The 25,196-nt window shown below is 36.7% G+C and overlaps 2 protein-coding genes across 4 annotated transcripts in view; both read right to left on the bottom strand.

Annotated features, from left to right (window-relative positions):
- Positions 1-947, bottom strand: part of LOC110453009 (tyrosine-protein phosphatase non-receptor type 13-like) — a 60,030-nt gene extending 59,083 nt beyond the window's left edge. For all 3 annotated transcript variants that reach the window (XM_021501824.1, XM_021501832.1, XM_021501816.1), the window contains exon 1: positions 837-947. The gene's annotated coding sequence lies outside the window, so the exon portion shown is untranslated. The remainder of the gene's footprint in view (positions 1-836) is intronic.
- Positions 948-5,461: 4,514 nt separating this feature from the next.
- LOC110453027 (cerebellar degeneration-related protein 2-like) lies at positions 5,462-24,567 on the bottom strand. The gene is made up of 4 exons (XM_021501845.1): positions 24,361-24,567; positions 12,344-12,456; positions 11,920-12,068; positions 5,462-11,211 (listed from the first exon to the last, which is right to left on the bottom strand). The coding sequence occupies exons 1-4, from the start codon at positions 24,422-24,424 to the stop codon at positions 10,188-10,190; spliced, it is 1,350 nt and encodes a 449-aa protein (XP_021357520.1). The 5' UTR covers positions 24,425-24,567; the 3' UTR covers positions 5,462-10,187.
- Between the last annotated feature and the right edge of the window lie 629 nt (positions 24,568-25,196).

Consider the following 25,196-nt stretch of genomic DNA (forward strand, 5'->3'; position numbering starts at 1 on the left):
CCCCCCCCCACCCCACCCCCCTCTTGCCCTTAAACACCACAACAACCAAAAGAGGGACGTAGTGCGCTTCCACATTGGATCGAACTAGCACCCATGCTTCCCAGTCCAATAATCTATTGATCGAGCTAAGGGGAAATACCATCAAGCATAAAGCAAGAGGGTGACCATAATCCTCTGCATTAAAGCCATTTTGGTCTCTGTGGAGTATAACATATAGATAGATAGATAGAATCCTAAGTACAATTAAAATCTACCACAATTACAAGAATAAAGAAAAACAGTTCCTAAATTAAAACCATTCTACAATAAAAAGAGGGGAGGCGCGGGTGCCTTGTGAATCTGTGATGACATATTAAGAAACTTAATGTGATACACATTGTCATGGATACTGTAAATCCACTTATAGTATCTGTTATTGAGCCTGATAAGGTACATGCGATACACAGTACCTGTTAAAAAATTGTTTCTTGACTTCCTATAGCTAGCATAAATAGAATGGGAAACACACGTGCGACACACCTGTAATTAAACAATTAACAAGCACACACGAAAACAAAAAAATCAATTCGTTATTTTACTTAATAACACACGTATAATAATTCCACACGTTTTAAAAATAAACTCGGGATAGCAAGTAGTGTTCGTCATTGTGTGCATCGTGTCTATCAGTGAGCTCACACGCGGACTACACGGGCCTACCGTAGACTGCATGCTTATCCTAGTTGGATTCCTACGGCTTTCTCCTGTTCTCGTTAGAGAAACCTTTCGTAAAAGTTAAATTATTCATGTCATGGTTACACCTATACCAATACAATGATATCTAACGAATTACTTACCAGAAATTAGAATTATTCTGCAGCTTAAACACGAAATAAACAGCCCATCCTTGTTTATGTAGAAGAGAAGTTCTCTTCAGCCGCCATAACCTGTCAACTTCGTCTAACTGAATTTTTGTTGACGTTTGTTCCGACGATTTTGATTGGATGGATTTGACAGGTGCTCGCCTGACAAGGGAAGCAACTCGTATAAGACACAGAGACGCCCACTTAGTACTAGATTTCGAGTACCGAAGCGAAATCAACCGTGGGTATCTATGTACTACAATTATAATATGTTTCAACTGCAAGTACAATTATTATTGCTATACTAGTACTTAAGTAAACAGACATTGATCACAGCATTGTTTTCTTCATTTTACCACGGAATTAGATCTTCGTAGGTTATTTAACTTTTAATTAACATTTCGGCTTTCTATCTCAATGGTGTTTACGAGGAGTATTTTCCACTTTTGATAACTTTTTTACAGCTGTATTGTGCGGATTGCAGGGTTTTTCAGTACATGAAATAATAGCGAGATTAAAATCGCTCCTGATCTACCGTGCATGTAGATGGAATCAAATTAAATACCGTAGCGCCGACTGGAGGTTTGGAAGGCGGGAATACGTGCTTTTCCCAGTGTAGATTAAGAACGCTCTGTGGTGCGCATGCATTATACTATAATTGAAAAAGGACTCTTCCTTCTAAAAATCATGTTTTATGAAATTTGTATTCGATATTTCATTTCCTATTTATATATAACAGTCAGGATGGATTATGTTACAAATGGTGTTTTTTTTTCGTGGGGTGGGGTATGGGGGTATTATTCTACAGTATAAAGTTAACCGCCGAGCGGAGCAAGGCATTATAATGGAATTACTGTCTCACATAAAAGAGTGCATTATTTTCCAGTTTAAGCATATTTATTGCTTAAACATGAGAAAATGATTAGTTACAATTTTACAGCTTATCTACGCCTACTCCTTGCTTCAACAGGTTGTTACATAGACGTATATACTACTGGCTTTATATGTCTCTGGTTGTTATAAATACCATACTATTGCTGGATTTTATGTAAATTTGCACGTGTGTCCAAATAATTAAGTATTAGTATCTACGGCAACGTCCGAGTCCAAGGAGTAGTGTATGTAAATTAATTAAAACGTTCAAATTCAAAGTCAATATTTTAGAAAATCAAATTTCTTATATCATCATATTTGTTATATAGGCATTATCATAGCTTTCCACAATTGCTTTATGGGCCTGTATTTATGAAGCCGTTCTCATGCTCAAACTCAGACTCTGTGCTAAAGCCCAATTTCTTGTTCTGGTGATAAGTTAATAAGAAACCCATATTCTCAATTAATAATCTGAAAGAATTTTAGAGACTGATTAAAAGCCGAATGCCGTTACCTTTCACTATTTACTATCGACCTTTTGGTCGTGTCACTTGATTTAAGCGAGTTGCAAGAAACTTGGTTTGCCAGCACAGAATCTATGTTGCGCCCGAGGCTTTCAACAATTTTAGCCTTGCATAGATCATAGTGAAGAACTCTACATTGATTTGTGTGGAGAAGATTTAGTTTTTCTCTAACCAAATTTGAAATATATGAGAGGATCTGATTGCAAATTAGAAACCAAAAAAAGCTTTGGAACGATTTAGAGACAACAAGGACCTCACAGAGCACAATGTACTATACATTATTCCTCGTGTGGAGAGTTGACGGTAGAAAGCAAGGCAGTGCTGTTGATGGTCTACAATATGAAATCCTTTTCCTAAATCGTTAATCTATAACGATTGTTATCAACGGTTTATGAATTCAAGACCTATGTTGGAGTTTTCTGTGTTTTGTAAAGACGTTCTGAATCGGTTTCTAAATTTAATTATATTCTAAACTAGTACCAAAATTTCGCTTATTCGAGGTCTAGTGTACATTTCTCTGAATCAATTATAAGATACACGTGTCAGAATAACTGAGACGCAGAAGATTTATCTCCCTTCGAGTAACTTTGCTTACATAAAATTATTGCCTGTAATTCCATTGTCCTACACGGCTAGACCCATCATCCTACATAAAGATACTCATCTGTACTTTACTACTTTCATTGTCACATATTGGTACAGTGTAGGTCCCATCACCAACCATATAGACAATTGTCTGTACTATCATTGTCACATATTGGCAGGTCCCGTCACCAACCATACAGATAATCATCTGTACCTTACTACTTTCATTGTCACATATTGGTAGGTCCTATCACCAGCCATATAGACAATCGTCTGTACCTTCATTGTTACACATTGGTAGGTCCCATCACCAACCATACAGACAATCGTCTGTACCTTCATTGTTACACATTGGTACGTCCCATCACCAACCATACATACAATCGTCTGTACCTTCATTGTAACACAAGGGTAGGTTCCGTCACCAACCATATAGACAAGTGTCTATACCTTCATTGTTACACGAGGGAAGGTCCCGTCACCAACCATATAGACAATTGTCTGTACCTTCATTGTCACACGAGAGAAGGTCCCGTCACCAACCATATGGACAATTGTCTGTACCTTCATTGTCACACACGGGTAGGTCCCGTCACCAACCATACAGACAATTGTCTGTACCTTCATTGCTAAACACGGGTAGGTTCTGTCACCAACCATATAGACAATTGTCTGTACCTTCATTGCTACACACGGGTAGGTTCCGTCACCAACCATATGGACAATTGTCTGTACCTTCATTGTCACACACGGGTAGGTCACGTCACCAACCATACAGACAATTGTCTGTCCCTTCATTGCTAATCACGGGTAGGTTCTGTCACCAACCATATAGACAATTGTCTGTACCTTCATTGCTACACACGGGTAGGTTCCGTCACCAACCATATAGACAATTGTCTGTACCTTCATTGCTACACACCGGTAGGTTCCGTCACCAACCATATAGACAATTGTCTGTACCATCATTGTCACGAATTGGCAGGTCCCGTCAACAACCATATAGACAATTGTCTGTACCTTCATTGTCACACACTGGCAGGTCCCGTCAACAACCATATAGACAATCGTCTGTACCTTCATTGTCACGAATTGGCAAGTCCCGTCAACAACCATATAGACAATCGTCTGTACCATCATTGTCACGAATTGGCAGGTCCCGTCAACAACCATATAGACAATTGTCTGTACCTTCATTGTCACACACTGGCAGGTCCCGTCAACAACCATATAGACAATCGTCTGTACCTTCATTGTTACACGAGGGTAGGTCCCGTCAACAACCATATAGACAATCGTCTGTACCTTCATTGTCACGAATTGGCAGGTCCCGTCAACAACCATATAGACAATCGTCTGTACCTTCATTGTCACGAATTGGCAAGTCCCGTCAACAACCATATAGACAATCGTCTGTACCATCATTGTCACGAATTGGCAGGGCCCGTCACCAACCATATAGACAATCGGCTGTACCTTCATTGTTACACACTGGCAGGGCCCGCCCACAACCATATAAACAATTGTCTGTACCCTCCTTGTCACACACTGGCAGGGCCCCACACCAACCATATAGACAATTGTCTGTCCCTTCATTGTCACACACTGGCAGGGCCCCACACCAACCATATAGACAATAGTCTGTACCTTCATTGTAACGAATTGGCAAGTCCCGTCAAGAACCATATAGACAATCGGCTGTACCTTCATTGTTAAACGAGGGTAGGTCCCGTCACCAACCATATAGACAATCGTCTGTACCATCATTGTCACACGAGGGAAGGTCCCGTCACCAACCATACAAACAATCGTCTGTACCTTACTACTTTCATTGTCACACATTTGCAGGTCCTGCACCAACCATATAAACAATCGTCTGTACCTTACTACTTTCATTGTCACACACTGGCAGGTCCCATCACCAACCATATAGACAATCGTCTGTACCATCATTGTCACACGAGGGAAGGTCCCGTCACCAACCATATAAACAATCGTCTGTACCTTACTACTTTCATTGTCACACACTGGCAGGTCCCATCACCAACCATATCGACAATCGTCTGTACCTTCATTGTCTCACTTGGGGAAGTTCCAACGATTGTCTGTACCTTAATTGTCAACATAGCTTGTCCCCATCACCATTCAACCGTATAGACAATGGACCAATAGGTCACACATGAAGCCTTCAGATCCCACCCACGTTATTGTAATACTATGATACATTGTGTCACAAATTTGAATACATATATCATATACCTATCTATGTAAGTTAAGCATGTAGAAAGTATTCATCTCTTTTTATACACGTTGTGGTTACTTATCCTTTTATTTGTCTTATATTATTATATCACAATAGTTATATCCTCATGCTCACTGAATTGTTCACAACCATGTTTGTTAACAATAAGTATGCATTGGAAACTGTTTTTCCTGCATGATAGCAGGGTGTGCTACTTCATTTCTGAAAAAAGAACTCACTACCTTGTAGTACTTTTTTGAAGAAAAAAAAGAAAATTCAATAAAACAAAGTTAAGGGGAGGTAACTACGAAAAAACACAATGGAATCTCCATTGTTTTGCCTGCAGTGGGAAGGGAATCCTGACAATGAATAACAATTAAAAGTCATTATTTATTCTTCATACCAAACAATTTATTCATAAACATATAAAGTAACAAAATTGATGGCTAGTAACATAGTACATGTATACATTAGTACTATAATGTTGTTAAAGGGTATTTAATGGTTTCCTGGTGAATACCATCCATACATATAAAATATGTCAGAATAATGATAGTTTTTTCACAGTGTTTCATACTATTAAACTCTTATATTTCAAGTAAAGGAAACTGTCATATGCTGATGTCATTTGCCTCCAGAGATTGTAGTCCTAGTCATGAGATGGACTTTGATCTGTCCCATCACCTTCAAAGTAACAATCAAAAGAAATGCCACACTTGTGCAAGCTACATAAGGAGTTGTTAAAGTTATATTCACCACTAGTTTTACAATAGCTTAATCTTACTTAGGTGTAAGATTAGCTTTTAAGTTATAATCATGTAAGCTAATATTAAAACAGGTTTTCTGTATACATAACGGGTAATATTTTCCTGTCTTTAATACAGGTTATAGTTTCCTGTCTTTATTACAGGTACTAGTTTCCTGTATATATTACAGGTGATAGTTTCCTGTCTGTATAACAGGTAATAATTTCCTGTCTTTATTACAGAAATTAGTTTCCTGACTTTATTACAGGTAATAGTTTCCTGTCTATATTACAGGTAATAGTTTCCTATCTATATTACAGATAACAGTTTCCTGACTTTATTACAGGTAATAGTTTCCTATTTATATTAACTTACATGTAAAGGTTTCCTGTCTATGTTACAGGTAATAGTTTCCTGTCTGTATTACAGCTGAGATGTATATATACATACTACACAATATAATTTTATATATGTCTTTTGTTACAGGTAATATTGTAATACATTGTACATGTACTTACATACTTACAGAGTGAACTCCAGTTTACCCTACCTTTTGTCCAGCATGATAAATTGGTAGCAAAAATGGCACTAGCCAAAGTGATAGACAATATGTGAAGGAAAACTCTAGAGGAATCGTAGAGAGGAAGGGACATGAAAAATGCAGTGCTATGGTGGGAACAAATGAAACATGAGGCAGTATACATGTACCAAAATGCAAAGTAAAGGAGACATACAATGTATATAAATTGCCAATGAAATAATTTGAAATCATCTTCAAATAATGTTATGGAGACTATCAGCAGAAGAAAATATCTAAAGCATAACAAAAAATATTAAAGAATGAATTGATTTATAGTGGTGTTATGTGTCCATAATTTTACACAAGTGTATGTCAGGATCCTGTCCTGTCTGGTATACACCAGGAATTGTACCTACAACAAATTTCTAGTACAACTGTAATCACTTTGCGTTTTATATTGTAACATATTATTTCACACAATATATAAAATTAATTGTATCAAAACAACCATGTTGACTAAGTATTAACAGTATATTAATTAAAAATACTGTATCTTAAATGATCCTCACATTCAGCACTTAAAACTGGGTACACAAAGATGTCAAGTTACAAAACAACATTATCATTTCCCCATCATCCTTGCACGTTACTATTGTGTTAGCATAAATGAAAATAAAGCCCATCATAGGTTGCGTCAATGTGTCCAGGTAAATATGTCTATCCATATTGATTCTATTCCAAATATGTTTAACACATATCTTATAATATAACACCTATAAAACAAGAAGATGAGAGCAGGTGTAAATTGTTGGATGTAATTATCTTTTGTATCATTATGCTTTCTACCGACAAATTTCTATAAACATATCTATTGTCTATGCTAAAACCTTTGCTGAACTGTTCAATTTGTATTTTACAAATCTTGACACACCTTTTTACAACATGACAAAAATATAAAAACCGTTCCAATATCAACATCCGGTCAATTAAAATGTTCCATATATAAAAACTCTTTGATTTCTCACTACTTCGAGAAACACTACATGGCAAGTATCTAAGTTTCATTTACTACAACATATTACATAAATGTGTATGGCCTAGAACATCTTCATCAATAACAAAGTAATACAAGCAAAGCTAAGTGTAACACGCATCAAGTCCGCCAGAGTTATTTCCCTTAGTACTAGTATTGTGACAACATAAAGGCAGCAGTAATTTCATTTTTGCAAATTGGAAGATCAACCACAAATAAGGAAATCTATTGATTCTTTTTTGTCTATTACATTTAATGACATGTTAACATGTTAATGAAAGGGAATATTATTGTAGTGAACCAAAATGGTAATCATTACATGCAGAAAATGTTCAATTTTATATTCACTTGTTAAAGATGGTTAAACACTACAATGTATATACGATGAGGGCTTGGCTTCCAATATTATCCTTAATAGGGGTGGGCTTATTATCAAGCATAGTGATCAAGTTTGACTGTAGATAGGATTCTTATATATAGGTTAAATCAATATCAATGATTAGTAATTAACATATATATAGTATGATCAAATGGAACGTCTACCACATGTCACTAACGATGTTTAATACAACGTAGGACGACAGGATTTAGGTCCTTCTTTTGACGTGTAATTTGAACAGAATGTCGGCATGAGCATGAAGAGAACATGAGATATATCTTTAGCCATACTACAACACTTTATCACAGAGTTATCACATGTGCCTATAGCCACATCTATCACTGACAATTAACTTATTAAACACACAGCCAACATAACACATGCATATGTATTATAATGCTTCTTTTAATTTTGACTTTGACTTATCTATCATAAAAAAAAACATCAGTGTCTATGAAAATTAGTCCTGAGACTATCCGGTCCCATGACTGACAATGTTTTTAAAATAACAGAATACTAGCAAAGCTAATAAGAATACTGCAACACTAAGCTGAATATAGTTATTATATATAAGTCTTGTCATCAACACAATAAGTCTTTATGACCACCTTGTCATTAACACAATAAAATAATTTCATTGTAGTAAAATTCATTGTCACTGACACAGTGCTGTAAAGTTATCAATGCTGATAAAACACCCTGGTGATATACAGAAAATAAGTAAGGAAAGCTTTGATTGTTTTGGCTCATTATAATCAGTTAAAAATAAGTTAAACTGTACATCTACAATAGTGCTCTGTTAATATGCATAATTAAGTAACACAAAACTAAAATATTTCTTGTATCTCAGTGAACTTATTGTTGCAAAGTATCTCAGAGAATTAATTTTGTTAAGAATGTCAGACAAAAGTTGAACTGTTCCTCTCAAGAAAATCAAGTATTTGAAACTGACACAGCAAGCTATCTGGTGAAGTGACCCCACACAATATGGCAGTGATCCCACCCTGTTTGCTGGAATGACCCTTCATTATTTGGTTTGGATTGTTTGTGTTTCAGGTCCTAATAACAGCTATGGTCATTTTAGGATGAGTCAGGTTTTCGTGGTGGAGGAAAGCCAGAGTATCCAGAGAAAAACTTGCACCGACCTGTGATAAGTACCCACGCGGCCACCGTGGTCCCTCCATTATTTGGCAGAGTGGCATGCAATAAATATCAAACAAGGGAGCCTAACATTCTAAGACAACTCTGCAGCTTTACATACAACTATACATAACATACATGCCTACACATTCTTTAGGAGTATTTAATATAACTATTAGAAAATATCATTCCTACTTACATAGGTAAGAAACACAGTACAAAATATCATTACAGAATATCAACAGGTCTTGCATTGTCACGTGACCAAACTGTATACGTTTGTATGATAGTTATTTTGAGGAATGTAGTAACAATATACACTACAGACTACTTAGTGCCAATGGTATATGTCACAGTATTTAAATACTGTCCTAGACTAGTGGAACATGTTAATTTAACCCATAAGTATACGAGTGCTACCAACACTACCCTGACTAGAATATACACTTAAGTTTGAACTCATTTGATAATTTTGTTCTATTGTGATTAAGGGATGAATTATTGCATTTTCTAAAATTTAAATTTGTCAATTGTACATTGGTCCTGCTCGAAATGATGATTAAGCTGGAGTTCTATTAAAATAGGAATAAAACTGGAAGTAAGCAGAAAGCTATTCTTGAAAAAACTTTCAATAAACTTTCGTTAGTTGTTATAAAACAGTTCATGTCCTGGGTTCTGTAGCCTTAAGGCTTTTATGGTGAACCCAATCTCTATGAAGATGCAAGCCAAAAGTAGAATGCAGACCATAAATTCTGAGATATATCAGTTTATGTTTATAAATATGTATATAGTTATTTTGTTTGTCTCTATAAACATGTAAAATTGGTAAAATAAGTGCTTAACTGCTAGACATATATAATGTATCACTATTGTAAACCTCTATTTCATGGTGATGTCAGGCATTCAAAACAAATTGAGCTAAGCAGAAAAAATTAGCTCTTGGTACAATTGACATTTGTTAAAACCTTGGAGACTCGGAACTCTGTCCCATTATAAAGCACAGAAAACATGTAATGTTATAAATATAATATGAACAAACAAAAAATATGTTTGTTTCCTGTTACATGTTTAAATAAATTTAGGAAGGAAATAGCTATTATTTTTCAATTCTTTTTATAAGGTTTGTATGGGAGAAGTGTTCTTGGCTTAAAAGTGCTTCCTTGAAAATTGCCGACGAGGAGTCTGTGAACTTTGTAAATACTGTATGTCTTATGGGAGTTATTGCTCTTAATGTATTGTTCAGGTGTCATACTATCACTGTAAAGTGTGACCGAATGACAGATAGTGTGTGACTTGTTTACATTTAATTGACAGGACTTGTTGCTGGTGTAGAGTGGGATGATGTCATTTGTTCACCACCTTCCTCAATTCGAGATTTTTTCAAGGTAGCAAAAATATCACGGAACAATATTTTGTATTCTGGGGGACTTCCCAGTTCATCAGCACAAGTGGCGCCACCTGATGCCGTGTCACATGTTTGTTTCTGTAACTTAAGCAATGTCTGAACCTCTTTATGGGAAACAGCCAGATGACGGTTAAGAGCTTCATCAAATGTCTCTTCAGTACCCTCATATTCATGAAAACTTGATCTTTTTCTGCCTTGCAGCAAATCTTCATACTTCTCAAATAAATTCTGGTACTGGTTTTCCAGTTCATTGAGTATGGACACACTGTGAGAGTCTGGTTCCTCTGGTGAGATGGGCTGGGAGTCTGGTGCGATCTTACTCACAGATTCTGTACTGCCGTACACACTGCCACCACCTCCCAGCCTCATCAGTTTCCCTGTATGCTTCACTTCTGGTTCATCATGCTCTACCTCAGCCTCCAGAGCTGACTTCTGAACCACCTTCTCCAATGATTTACCACACAGATGACAAACCTTGCCAGCATTTAACTTCACCTTCTGTAACTCCTCTTCAAGCCCTTCAGTTATTTTTACCTTCTTATCCAAATCTTTCACTTTGGCTTCCAGAGATTCGTTTTCCTCCCACAATAACTTGACTTCTGTCTCCACATCCTCCCGTTTCCTGCGCTCAATCAGTTGCTGAGCCTTCAGCTGTTTGATTGTTTCCTGCAAGCTTTTAATTTCCACTTCATATGGATTAAGAGGCAAATTTTTGAACTGATCTGTGTAGGTCCAATGAATTTCACCATTGTACAGGTTTTTTATGTAGTCTGTATTTTCACGCAGGTTTACGCAACTAACAGCTCGACGAGATTCTTGTTTTTGTTGTTTGTGCTCTCGTTTTCTCTCAGTTTTTAGCTCATCAATCTTCTTTTGCAATTCATCACATTTGTTTTCCATTGTATCAACCGTATCCGTCAACCTGTGGAAATAGAGACATGATTTGTCAGTATTGTTATCTCGAATCAAAATGATCATCTTACAATATAGAAAATCCTGGGTTGAGTTAACCAAATATCATGATATAAGTAAGCTAAAGGAAACGTTGGAGCAGGTCTTTCATATAGATTATTTTCAAAAGTATAACAGTTCCAAACTTAAGCCAACATATAGGGATTCAAAAGTCTATCTGAAGACAAAAACATACAAAATGTAAACATTCATGTTTCTCAAAATTAACAATTTGGCAATATGTGTTAATGACTGGTCAGTTCTTACCAAACGTCAAAGTGCAATTACACAAACTTTCAAAGGCACTAAATAGAAACACCATGAATATAAAAACATTGCAAAGGGTGAACGTTCCCACTGATGGTGAGTGACATCTTATAAGAAACAACATGGTGCTTTGCAGTTTTGCTTCTTTCTCACGGCATCAATTTAAATAATGAAACTGGAGTTAATGTTAAAATATGCATCAATGACAAATTTGTTCTACAGGTTTGTTGATATAAGTCCAGACAGGTAGAGGTAGATTGTCCATGTTACCCGCATAAAAGCTCTACATCTATTCTACCTGTATAGAATTGGGAATGAATATCCATTTTAAGTAGACATAATTAAGTTCAATGGGAAAGGGAGATAATTAGATCTGGAGAAGCATGTGTTAGTTTTGCACTTTCATGTTTACTTTTCTATTCTTTGTTTTTCGCCCCGCGAGTCGATTATTAGTCGCTGATTCTGTTTCTCCAGCTCCTGAGCATTCTTGTCCAATTCCTCATACACACGCATCCGTGCATCACTGGTTTCCCTCAGGGTCTCCAACTGTTTGTTCAGGTACTGCAATAAACCAAATAAATATATCAACTGAAGGAACAGTCAAATCTTTATAAATTTGTAATACACTTCATATTTGTGAAGACTTCCTAATAATTTTTACTATTTGATACGATACATCATATGAATATGCATATCTGTATCTGCTTTTTTTGTGTAAAGACATTTATGCTAATTTCCTAATAGCTTTTCTGGTACTTACCTCATTCTCAAGGTGATGGTCCTGGCTAACTTAAGCTTGCTAGTTATGTTGGACATAATGCATTTCTGGTACTTACCTCATTCTCAAGGTGTTGGTCCTGGCTGGCTTGCTGAATCTGTAGAATGTGAGTCTCTAGTTCTCGATTTCTTTCAAGGAGAGCCTTTCCTAGTTCTGCAGCCAATTGTAGGTCTAAAAATATTTTTAAAAGTTGAAATTATCAACAGAGTTAGAATTAAAATTTCAGTAACATCCTAGCACAGACTTATATCAATCTAATTCTTTGGTTCTAGTAACAAACTCTTGCCTTCATGGATACAGGTACAAAAGGACAAAAATTGCCACTTTATGAGACTTCATAAGACCTTGGATAATGTTACCATAAAATAGCATACATCACATGTACACTGTCCAGTGTGATACACATGTGTCATTGTAATTAGGAAGTTACAGCTGTGACAATATCTCTATGAACAGAGAGAAAACTTTATATGTCCCAATCATCATGTGTTATCCCACTGAACTGTCAGACACCAAATGTGACGCCCAAAGTACCATGACACTCACAGTTATGATATTTTCAGGTACAACTGTAAGACATTGACTTATCCCAGTGCCGTTTTTACTGTGTCTCGGTGAAGAGTGCATGAATTCCCTTGTTTCTAGTAGCCACTTATAGTACATATACACTCGACGACAGCAGACAACACTTAACTTTAGGCAAACATTATGGATGATCTACTTATATATTGAAACATAAATTTATTGATATTATTAGATTTACTAAACCTTTAGGCAACAGTTACAATCAAATTATGTTCATTGTATGATATAGACTTTTAGCTTATTATCATAATGGACTGATGCACTGATGCTCATGTTTTCCATTTAATAGAGACAACTTGAGTCAAATGAAATAAAGTACAAACATGAGGAACATGAATGTAGCAGATGATATTGTCAGGCATTTTTGAACTGTAGTAAAAATTTGTACATGAACCATTTTAATAAAAAAAATTGTACATTAACCCTTGATGTGAAGGTATTCAAAATGCCAGCCCCAGTTTGTTGGAACAATATCACTCACAATGAAATTTTAAAACTGGAAAAAGACAAAGGAAGGTATCCATTAAAGTGACAGTAACTGTGTACCACAGTGTACAGGATGTCAAGCTGAGGTTTAGTCATGAGACAACATCTATACAGGTGATATGTGATTGATTGTTAAAGTTTGAGATAACAGATTTAGAGTTTATCCTTCGTGATGTAACGATTCATTAGAAGGAACATGTCGGCCTGGGAACTCTACAGGTATGCTGTCAGCTATTCATCACCTAAGTGATGTGTTGGCGCCCCGGGGCCTGACAGTACTAAGTAGACTGGCCGGATGTTTTAAGGTGTCAGGTCATGCTTGCTTTCCAGGATGGAATTCTTTACCAGGTCCAGTAATATGTCTACTATAACATCCGGTCCCCAACAATCATAGAGACATAGAGACCAGCCTGGCTACCGCTGAGGTGTTTAACCCATTCACCCCTAAGGTCACATTTGAAACCCTACCAAATCAAAGACTGGGCAAGTCCAGTTTAAATATGTAGGTGTGAATGAGTTATCATTAAGACTCCCCTCTACCAACAGAGAGACAAGTTTTAATGTTGCTAAAAGTTGAGATGGTGTTACAATGGTTCCCTATAGTTTCCCAAATAATGATAATCAACGTTATTTAATATATTCTTCAACACCATACTGCAATAAAAAGTCTCAAAACACAATGGTCTTCAGTATTTCTGATTAAGGCAAAATAATGAAATAAATGTTACACAGTTATTATGAAACATTCATTTCTTAATGCTGGTATAGTCACATGCTAAATTGACCTTGAAAGTAAGTGAAAAGTCAAAAAAGGGTGAAAATCCCTACCATTCAATAAATTACAAAATAATCGAATTTAAAAGAGAAAATCTATCATTATCGACAAGAAACTCAAATGACCTGCATTGTTCAGTTGAATTAAGCATTCTCGTCAAAATATTCTCATCAAAAGTAATTTGTCAAACATTTCGCTATTTGAGATCATACCCTCTCAGCTCCTTGGTGGCCAACAACATAATTTACTTTGTATAATATTTCATTCTTTGGTCCACAGGATCATGCTCCATAGCAATTTTGGTTGAACTGTAATAAACTTTTCAAGAGGAGAAGACTTAAAAGATGTTGGTGCCAACATTACTCCCTTTTGGGCCCAGCTCACAGGGAATCTGCATTCTTCACTAACAATATGAATTCTTTCTCAGGTACCATGAACCAAGGATGCTTCATTGGAAGTTTGGTTTAAATCCATATCTATGTGTATTTGGTTTAGTGTAGGAATCTCAATCATTTCCATACTATGACCCAGTGGGAGTAAGTCCAAAGGGGCAGGGCCATTTACCTGGAGCAAATTCTAGTAGGATATGTGTGTTCATATGTCCAGTATTGAAAACTTGTACCGGTGATAGGGTGTGGATCCCAACCCATTTTATGGTATGACCCTGAGACTTAAGCCCCCTGTGGCATGGCCTGAAGGCACTTAGGGCCATTATCCTCAGATTGCATAATTGTGCTCCACTCTTCATTAACTATACTCTGTGTTACAGTGTTAAGAAAGTCTGTACCTTTATAACACTACAACAGTAATTAGATATTTAAATAAAATCTGTAAAATATCATTTATAAAAGGGTGGTTCTTAATTCTACACGGACATTTTAATTTACAACTGAGCTTCCTTGTCATCAGAAATAGACCAAGTGACCTTTAGTTCTGTCTCACACTTGTGTAGAAAGAGAAGCAGGATATGGTTCTATGAATGTACCCTGCTACCTAAAACAGTAACATTTACAGGTACAGCTAGGGGGCTATACAGTGAGGCAGGCTATTGATCACTGGCTATTGTCTGTTGACATGAATAAGCACCATAGATGTCAGCCAAAACCATCAGACAGTTCTAACATACAACAGATCTAATGTAAATATTGGCTCAGTAGCAACATGTTCTTTATTTACCAAATTATCATTTTCCAATATCTGGTTAGTTTTCTGATCATGCTTCTGTTAGCCTTATCGATTCATGTATGTGTAGAATAATGGTCAGTTCACAGACACACCACTGTCCTATTCACATCACAGAAAATCAGAGACAAAACAGTGAGAATTGAATATAGGTTCCTCTAAACGCTACATGGATTCCAAATTTTATTACATAGCCTCAAACCATTTATGCCACAGAAATGGTTAAATGCAACAGGCCAGATACAAATCTGAACCAGGAACTATTAGACTGACTCTGATATTTGCCTAATGTCTGGTCACTTTGATTAATACTGTCCAGGTTCTATCTCTTCACCTGCTGAAAACACAAAACATACAGTCCACGTTCATGCAGGTATCTCTTAGCCAAGCATACAGAGTATTTTGATGAATGTCTGACAAATTTTCATTACAAGTACAGGGATAGTTGACATTTGACAAACATAAGCGACACCGGTACCAACTTCAAAGAACAATACAATCTGGATACATTATGCTGTCATTATGTCTGATAGGTGAACATGAAGTCTATAACTCACATATATAACTGTAAATGACTATTGGGAAAATCAAAGGAATCATCCATTAATTACTCCATCAACAAAGAATTACACTAGCAGTACTGCTTTAGAAACCTCTTTGTCTGTTTATAAAAAAAAAAAACCCAACCTATTGCCTTTGTAAACTGTGATGTCGGGAGCATTTGACTGTTTTGAGTATTTGAACTCTAAAGTGCTGTTGGTAGGCATGGGTTGTGAACTCCAGTTGTCTAGGCAACTTATTTTCAATCAGCACCTTGGTGAAAGTATCTGTCATATACATGCAATGTGTGTCTATAATGTGTTTAAATGTGAAATAAAAACATAATCAAGAGATTTTAATCTATAAATATAGCCTTGAGGAGAAAGTGATCTGTTCATGGGATCTTTCCTTTAGATTACCAAAGGATCTTTTTACATTTTACAACTCTTTTTTGATAAAACACACCAAAAATCTCTGTTTAAGTGACAGCTCTTTAAAGCCACCAACAAGTGTAGGATACTAATCCTATAGGAGTAGTGATACTGATGCTGTAATTAAAACCGATCCTGGTGTATGTGCCACTAATTAATCACTGAACCATATCAAACGTCCATTAGACCAGCAAATCAAAGCCTTACATGTCCACACTCAGGGTCAACAGCTGACCGGTCAATAGCAGATAGTCTAGGATAAGCAATGAAGATGAGGGTCATTGATCAATATCTGCACCCAGCTGTTCAATGATTTGTTGGGTTAACAACAAACTAACAATTTAGCACAAAGTTTGAATCTAGTATGTATCAAAATTCAAGATGCAAGTTGTATGTACAGCGATTTAAAATGGTCATTTCATGACAATAAATGCAAAATTATTTGTAAATTTTTAAGAAAGTTGTCAAAAAACTCAATTTTGAACATTTGTGTTGATGGTCTTGCTTACCTTGAGTTAAGCTAATCAGGATAATCAAACTAACTATACAAGAAGTGAACTTAACAGATGCTCATGTTGTTATTTGTAACCTCAATGGTCTTGTACATTTTATAGAGCAGCTTGATGAAGTGCAGAAAAAAATATGACTTCTGAACAGTAGTGATGTTAAGTGGTCTGACATGTTTAAGTTGGCTGATCCAGCTGTCAACGTGCTTCTGAAGTCACAGTAGAATCAACGTCACTAAACTCTTATTAGGATTAGGATATTTCTTAGAACTTAAATTCTATGTTTTAGAATAGATTCATAAAAATAAACTTCAGTTATATACACTTTAATCATATACAATTCACCAAAATTATGTAATTGTTAAGATCTGGAAGGCTAGCTACAATGAATTGATATGCTGGTGACAGTTTAATATAGAAATCAGAAACTAAGCAACAGTCCTGATGGGGTCACAAACTGTGTACAGATGGTGGATAAGAATTTAATCAGAAACATCAGCAAGCAGATCTATCATGCTATATTGGCCACAGAGACATCAGATCCTATGGTTAAAGACCTTTCTTAATACTGTCTGTCTGCACAGGGAGACCTTAACCAACCTGTGCCCAGAACTTCCTGACAGGTTAAACACACAGCCAGTCATAGAGGTGACTTTTAAATAACCTTCAGACACTGAGCTCGCAACAAAGACACTCCAGCTGATAGTAATAGTTACACTGCTCACCACAGTGCAGTTACAAAGCCCACAATAACACAGTTACACAGCCAACAATAACACAGTTACACAGCCTACAACAACACAGTTACTCAGCCCACAACATCACAGTTACTCAGCCCACAACAACACAGTTACTCAGCCCATAATACAGTTACTCAGCCCACAACAACACAGTTACTCAGCCCACAACATCACAGTTACCCAGCCCACAACATCACAGTTACTCAGCCCACAATATCACAGTTACTCAGCCCACAACAACACAGTTACTCAGCCCACAACATCACAGTTACCCAGCCCACAACATCACAGTTACTCAGCCCACAACATCACAGTTACTCAGCCCACAACATCACAGTTACTCAGCCCACAACATCATAGTTACACAGCCCACAACACCACAGTTACTCAGCCCACAATACCACAGTTACTCAGCCCACAATACCACAGTTACTCAGCCCACAATACCACAGTTACTCAGCCCACAATACCACAGTTACTCAGCCCATAATACAGTTACTCAGCCCACAACAACACAGTTACTCAGCCCACAATAACACAGTCACTCATCCCGCAATAACTTAGTTACTCAGCCCACAATAACATAGTTATACAGCCCACAATAACACAGTTACTCAGCCCACAACAACACAGTTACTCAGCCCACAATAACACAGTTACTCAGCCCACAACAACACAACTACTCAGCCCACAATAACACAGTTACTCAGCCCACAATAACACAGTTACTCAGCCCATAACAACACAGTTACTCAGCCCACAACATCATAGTTACACAGCCCACAACATCATAGTTACACAGCCCACAACATCACAGTTACTCAGCCCACAACAACACAGTTACTCAGCCCACAATAACATAGTTACTCAGCCCACAACATCATAGTTACACAGCTCACAACATCACAGTTACTCAGCCCACAATAACACAGTTACTCAGCCCACAACAACACAGCCAACAACATCACAGTTACTCAGCCCACAATAACAAAGTTACACAGCCAACAACAACACAGCTACTCAGCCCACAACAATATACTTTCACAGCTCACAACATCACAGTAACCTAGCACACAACACAGTTCCATAGCCCACAACAACACAGTTACCCATACAGAGTTACACAGCTGAAAGCAATACATATGTACAGTAAAGGACAATAAGAAGGGATACACGGAAATTCTAAAAACATTTACATGTATACTCATTCTATTAACGGAGCTTCCTCCACAAGAGACTGCAATCATCCCATTTCTGATCCCCAAACAATTGTCAAAATTAGAATGATGAATTTGTTTGGGTGCACTGCAGGTATTAAAATTTGATACAGATCTCTTTCCTTTTGAAGTATGACTTTTAGTTGCAGAATTGCTCTACACATATGGATGTTAATCTTGCTGAAATTCTGTGATCACCAGAGTTTGAATAAAGGATCCACATATTACTGCCAAAAACAGTAACTATATACTGGTTCAGCTGGGGGTTTTCTGGCATGACAATGCTTTGATAAATCATTAGAACCAATAGAAAAACCATACCTTCATTTTGGACTATGATGAAAAAGAATTGAAGATGATTAAAAGAGAGCATATTAGGAACCCTCAAAGACTTCAGATTATTCTACATGTACTACATCTGACCATCTGACCTACAGGTTTACATAACACCAGACTAATATACTATTCCAACTACCTGGATTCCCATGTTCCTTATAGCAACACACAACAGAAGGAAACCATCGATATAAATGTTTGTATAAGATACCACTACCACATCACAGCTTTGTGTGCAAACAAGTACTACCTTTGCAGCATACCGTCTAAGCATCAGAAAGACGTAGGTTAGATCGCAGGTCAGATAGTTGCTATCATAGCCAGGCTTAAATTAAAGGTCCTTGGATACCTTACCCAGGTCAGGGTTGTCTGTCACTATGACATTATAGACCTATATATCTACTGTTACTATAGCTGTCATCTAAACATCAACAAGGTCAACCATCAAAAATTTAATATGTGGAGGGCTATGTTTATTGTTGGAGACAAACATGAAATGTGGTCTGACAGGATTATTACCGGTACCATATCAGGTGATATATACAGTCAGCCTGACAAATCGGACACCTGAATATTCCAACATATTGTCTTATCTACAAAACACTGATGTTGTCTGGTGTACTATTGTGACTCGGTATACTTAAACATTTCACAAAATTAACAGGTATGAGAAAGTAATAAGGAAATACATTTCATGTATGCTGCTAATTCACCTTTACTTCAAATCATGGAGCAACATTGTCAATTCATGATCATATGTGAACAATAAAACTGATTTGCTGCCATTTTTTGGAAAACACCACTCAAGATGGGTTACAATGAGGTAAAAATGTTTGCAAACATGACATGATGAACCACAATTCTTTCACATTTGCCACTATTCTTTTCCTTCCTTCCTTCATATTACAAACTAGTGCCAATGACCTTCTCAATTCAAGGTAGTGGAGAACCCCAGGCGGGGAGCAAAAGAACCTGAGTTGTGATTTTCATGTCTTCAAGGGTGAAGACTTGGAAAAAGGGGGAAGAAGTGTAAAGGATGTGCATTGTACATAATGACAAAGTCACCTTATTAGCCTGGGCAAGAGGCAATTTCCCTTTACCTCAGCAGCAGAGCGTCCGACTAGAAAATCTGGGGTCGTGGGTTTTATCCCCAGTGAACGCATATACTTTTCACTACTTCCTTCCTATTACCCATATCTGAACTTATCTAATGTTGGAATCTTAGAATTTGTGAACAAACACTACACATGTGGAAAACTGCATTTTTTAACAAAATTACACAAACATGAATGCTGGCATGAAAATATTTCAGCAAACATTTAACTATTTTTTTTTACCAAAATTCCTTCTTTCTTGCATGATCAGAATTCTTGAATGATCACGAAATGTTCTGACCTGATCACGACATGATCACAACATGTTCTGACTTGATCACGACATGATCACAACATGTTCTGACCTGATCACGACATGATCACAACATGTTCTGACTTGATCACGACATGATCACAACATGTTCTGACTTGATCACGACATGATCACAACATGTTCTGACTTGATCACGACATGATCACAACATGTTCTGACTTGATCACGACATGATCACAACATGTTCTGACTTGATCACGACATGATCACAACATGTTCTGACTTGATCACGACATGATCACAACATGTTCTGACTTGATCACGACATGATCACAACATGTTCTGACTTGATCACGACATGATCACAACATGTTCTGACTTGATCACGACATGATCACAACAACAGTGAAGCAAGATAACAAGAACAAACACAACAGATCTAAACAGACAGTCATACCATACTAATCCACCATAATGGCAAATACAGACTTCTACCAGGAATTCGTAAATTACACAGTATTACAGAACCTATGGACTTGCTAGGGAACGAAATGATTACATTATACCAAATTATTCAGCACACATCCTCATCAGTAATCCCCACACCAGGAGCAGGTGAATTAGCCAACGACTGACGAACAACCAATAATAGAAATACTGACCGACATTTCCTTGAGAAGAAATTTTTCACAGAAAGCTTGTTTTTGTTCTTATCATACATGTTTATAATTGCGACATATTTTGGCTGTAGAGATCGTCACTAGAAGGGTCAAAACGCAGATAAATCGTACAAGAACACAAATCAATATAGCATCAGAAAAATACATGCATAATACATTTGAAATCTGTCCCCCAGAAACTAATATTGAATTACCATATGGCACAAAGAGATTACAGACTTGCTGGACACTATACATACCTAATATTAGCCAGAATAATTTCGTCTATCATGCGGATAGCTAGTAAATGCACTGTATTGTAGCAGTGGAGAACAGACGGCCATGACCTTGTCACCCTAATGGATATACCATAACAAATTGTACACCCCAGACAGTTACAGTCCTACAAGTATGGCACATGAAAAATTCACATCTGAATTCAGTTGATGTGGCAGCATTATACACTATGGTACTATACCACAGAAGAAATAACAGCCCACACACAGGTGTTTTAGGGGGAAAATTACAGAAAAGTGGTGCATAACGATACCACAACCTTCTAAGGAAACTATAGTGGTGTTTTTGGGGCAACTACAGTGAAGTGTCTATTTGATATTGATCCTCATACAGTTTACTGAATACTGACCACCACATGATGGGTATTACTGAACTGGAGAATCTGTGAGCGAGCTAACCCCGCTTCATCATATCTAGGTATTCAAACTCTGTTAGCAGAGGGTCTAATAATGAATTACAAATCCCTTCCTTATTATTATTAGAGTGTTATTGAATATTGCCAAATAATGTCAACCAAACAGTGTTATTTATCATGGATCATCACCCGAGTGCTATTGAATATATTACAGGTAACCGTCACAAACGTTATAGAATATCATATATGGGTGGAATTGAATACTGACCACCATATTGGGGTTAGCAAATCCTTACCACTAAAGGGGTGCTATTTGGGATAGAGTATGATCAGAATGTCTATGTTGACCGTGCCACAGAGGATAAGCTGGCGGGAATGATGGCATGTACTATACTTTCAGCATCTGACAGTGTTTACCTGGTAACACAAGCTCTCGTCAATATTGACATTTCTATGATGGCCACTGTTACTCGGGTACCCATCATCCTCACCTGTCTCCCACCTGAATACAGGCCTAGGTGTCACATAAAGCCAGCAGAAAGTTCATGACATGCCTAAAACTTTTATGTACATGCAAGTTCATAATCTGTCTAAACCTTGCAAGTACAAGATGATAACCTGCATAAAATTTGTAGTTGCAATTTATAATCTGCCTAAAAATAGTAAGTACACATTCCTAAACCTGGCAAATACTAGTAACATTCCTAACCTGGCAAATACTAGTAAGATTATTACATGTGTAGATCTATAAATAGAGGCTGATAACTTGTTGGGAGATAAAACATGATACCTATGTCGGTCATATGTATATAAACATTGGTACTTCTAGTTCTACGATGAAAGACAGAAAATAATATTATAGTTAAGGTAAACAACATCTTTCCTATATATATATATATATATATATATATATAGTGGACTGTCCTCTCAAGTGGAGTCTGTCTAAAATGATGTAATGGCTGATTTGATCATTATTGCCTTAAATTAATGTTTGATGAAATTCAATATAACTGAAACATAATCGTATCATTACTATAAAACCCTTCATGTAAATATAGGTTTGTGCCAATCAGAGGCTATAACAAAAGCAATATGGGCCTAATAATATAGAGCAGGCCGAGTGGAGCTTTATCATCACAGATTCAGGTCAGTTGACTCAGGGTATCAGCTGTTTATACCTGTTAATGGTAATATTTAAACAATTCCAGACCCCCTATCTGTAAAGTGTGGCTATGGGGCAAACAGGGCAAAATCTACGCATACACATCTGGGTTCATCCCACTGTTAATGTAAGTCTGATATAAGTACTGGTTTTTATATTTATGTTACCATGGAAATAGCTGTATAGTATATGGGTTAAATATGTAGATATTAGTGTATACAAGTATAATGAATGAGGCCATCTTCATTATGACAGCTAGCAAGCAATGTGGCTTAGGAATAACCATGTTAACACCTTGGCAATAATAGAAACATACGTCCTTCATCCCTCAGACCAGTAGATTTTAATGGGATATGTATGAGGGCACTCTCAATACTAATACCTATCTATAATACAGCTAGGCCTCTCAAGGGCACTTTTACCAGTGCAGTACATTGATGAGCTCCAAAAATATGCTAATATTTTTAGAATATATATAATTTTTTTTGAAAGAAAGAAGTATTTTCTTTTCTTTTTCACCAATAAATTACTTTGTGATCTCATTTCTCAATGGATCGGCATGAATTTCGTAAATAATACAAGACTTAGCTTTTATTTTGACTATTTGGCTTATTAAAAAAAATCATACACAAATATCTAATTCATGATTACTTAATGACTCAGAAAAAGGAAAGTTATAAGCATTTTTACCTAAATTAATATGTGCACTGCATTCATTTTGGATCAGTATATGATGTTTTGTTTTCAACCAAAAATGAATTATATAGTAAATGAATCTTGGAAAATGGAAAACTCAATACTGAAACAAGGAAATACCAAAGGGATACTGGATACCTAATTATAGCAGGATTGGTCACCGAATATTGATGGTTGTAGAGCTTACAAAGGAAGCCACATCTTCACACTGGTCTTATGTTACACTTACTTACTGATTGCATCATGTACAGTAGGGAACTAACAAATCTACATGACTGTTTTTGTCGTCACAGGTTTAGAATGGGGACTAAATAGGTAATTATTTTAAATTTTGACACTCTATTTTCAGGCATAAGTCAAAAACTCAAATGAATTTCCATTTTACCATTTGCTTTTAACTGCCAGTTTAGTATCCCAGCAGCTAATACGATTATTATACACGAAATGCATGTTAAGAAAAATCGATGGTCCCATATAACAGCACAACATGTTAGTGTTCACTGTTACCGAGATGCTCGGAATAGCTAGAGGGTGTCTCATACGGCAAGTATTTGTACACGTGGAGCTCAGGCTCCGAGCTCTAGATGTTTACAATAAACTACACCATACCGCCACGTGACAGTGTATCTGCATACAAAACGCAGTTGCATGCTGCACGTAAATACAACTTTTGAGAATCAGTGAGTTATGATTATTTATGATAATGAGGTATGTAATGACGTTATCGGTTGTGTACGTACCGCTCTGGTACCATTCCCCGTCGGCGTCGTCCTCCATCCCCCCGAGGATGTCCTCTGTCTGCATGCTGCTGTCCCGGGGGTACGGTTAACCTCCACCCCGTGCCAGAGTAGCAGAGTAAATCACAAACCGACTAGTACTCCTCTCCAACACAACGTGGCACACTGCACCATAACACGGATCTATCTGACAGACAGCGAGGCACGCAGTCACATGATCGATCATGTGATTTGCAATGGCCAGCTGCGGCGCCGGTGTCGCCTCGTCAGACTATTTTCTTGCATTATTGAAATTGGCATTGGTAATGAATAACAGAACCAAAAGATTCACACTTTTATAAATAAAGCTTTCAGACAAGCTTAAAACGTCCATAAATAATAAAACAACCAGATACCTCGAAAAAAAAACCCGCGAAAAATAGGCCTGTCACAGTAATTAATGTGGTATGCTACATGATTATCAGTCACTTGGTTAATGCACGGAGATCCTTTAAAATAAGATAAAAGTCATGTTTTATTCTGTTTATTACATACTTACAAATAAAAGCTACTATCTTATGATAAATTTTTCTTTTGAAATATTGAAAAACGAAAACATTTCCAAAAGGAGTGTGATGCGGGCTGATACCGGTTTTGTGGTGTGATACAGCGAGGGCTGATATGGTTAAGAGCAATGTGTCCCATAAACAAAATACCCGTATTTATTAGTAAGTATGTGATAAAACAGTTTATTACATACTTACTAATAAATACCTTTTTTTTTGTATATGAAAATGGATCATAAGATAATATCTATACCGTAATATATTAGTAATTATATAATAAACAGAATAAAACAT

Source organism: Mizuhopecten yessoensis, unplaced genomic scaffold, assembly GCF_002113885.1.
Source record: "Mizuhopecten yessoensis strain PY_sf001 unplaced genomic scaffold, ASM211388v2 scaffold815, whole genome shotgun sequence".
NCBI classification, from domain to species: Eukaryota; Metazoa; Mollusca; class Bivalvia; order Pectinida; family Pectinidae; genus Mizuhopecten; species Mizuhopecten yessoensis.

Excerpts from the sequence above, each read along its gene's own strand:
- LOC110453027 (XM_021501845.1), bottom strand. The coding sequence starts at position 24,424 with ATGCAGACAGAGGACATCCTCGGGGGGATGGAGGACGACGCCGACGGG. Across the intron at positions 12,457-24,360 it reads CGGGGAATGGTACCAGAGCG|ACCTACAATTGGCTGCAGAA; the intron begins GTACGTACACAA and ends AAATATTTTTAG. Across the intron at positions 12,069-12,343 it reads ACCAACACCTTGAGAATGAG|TACCTGAACAAACAGTTGGA; the intron begins GTAAGTACCAGA and ends GGTTTATTGCAG.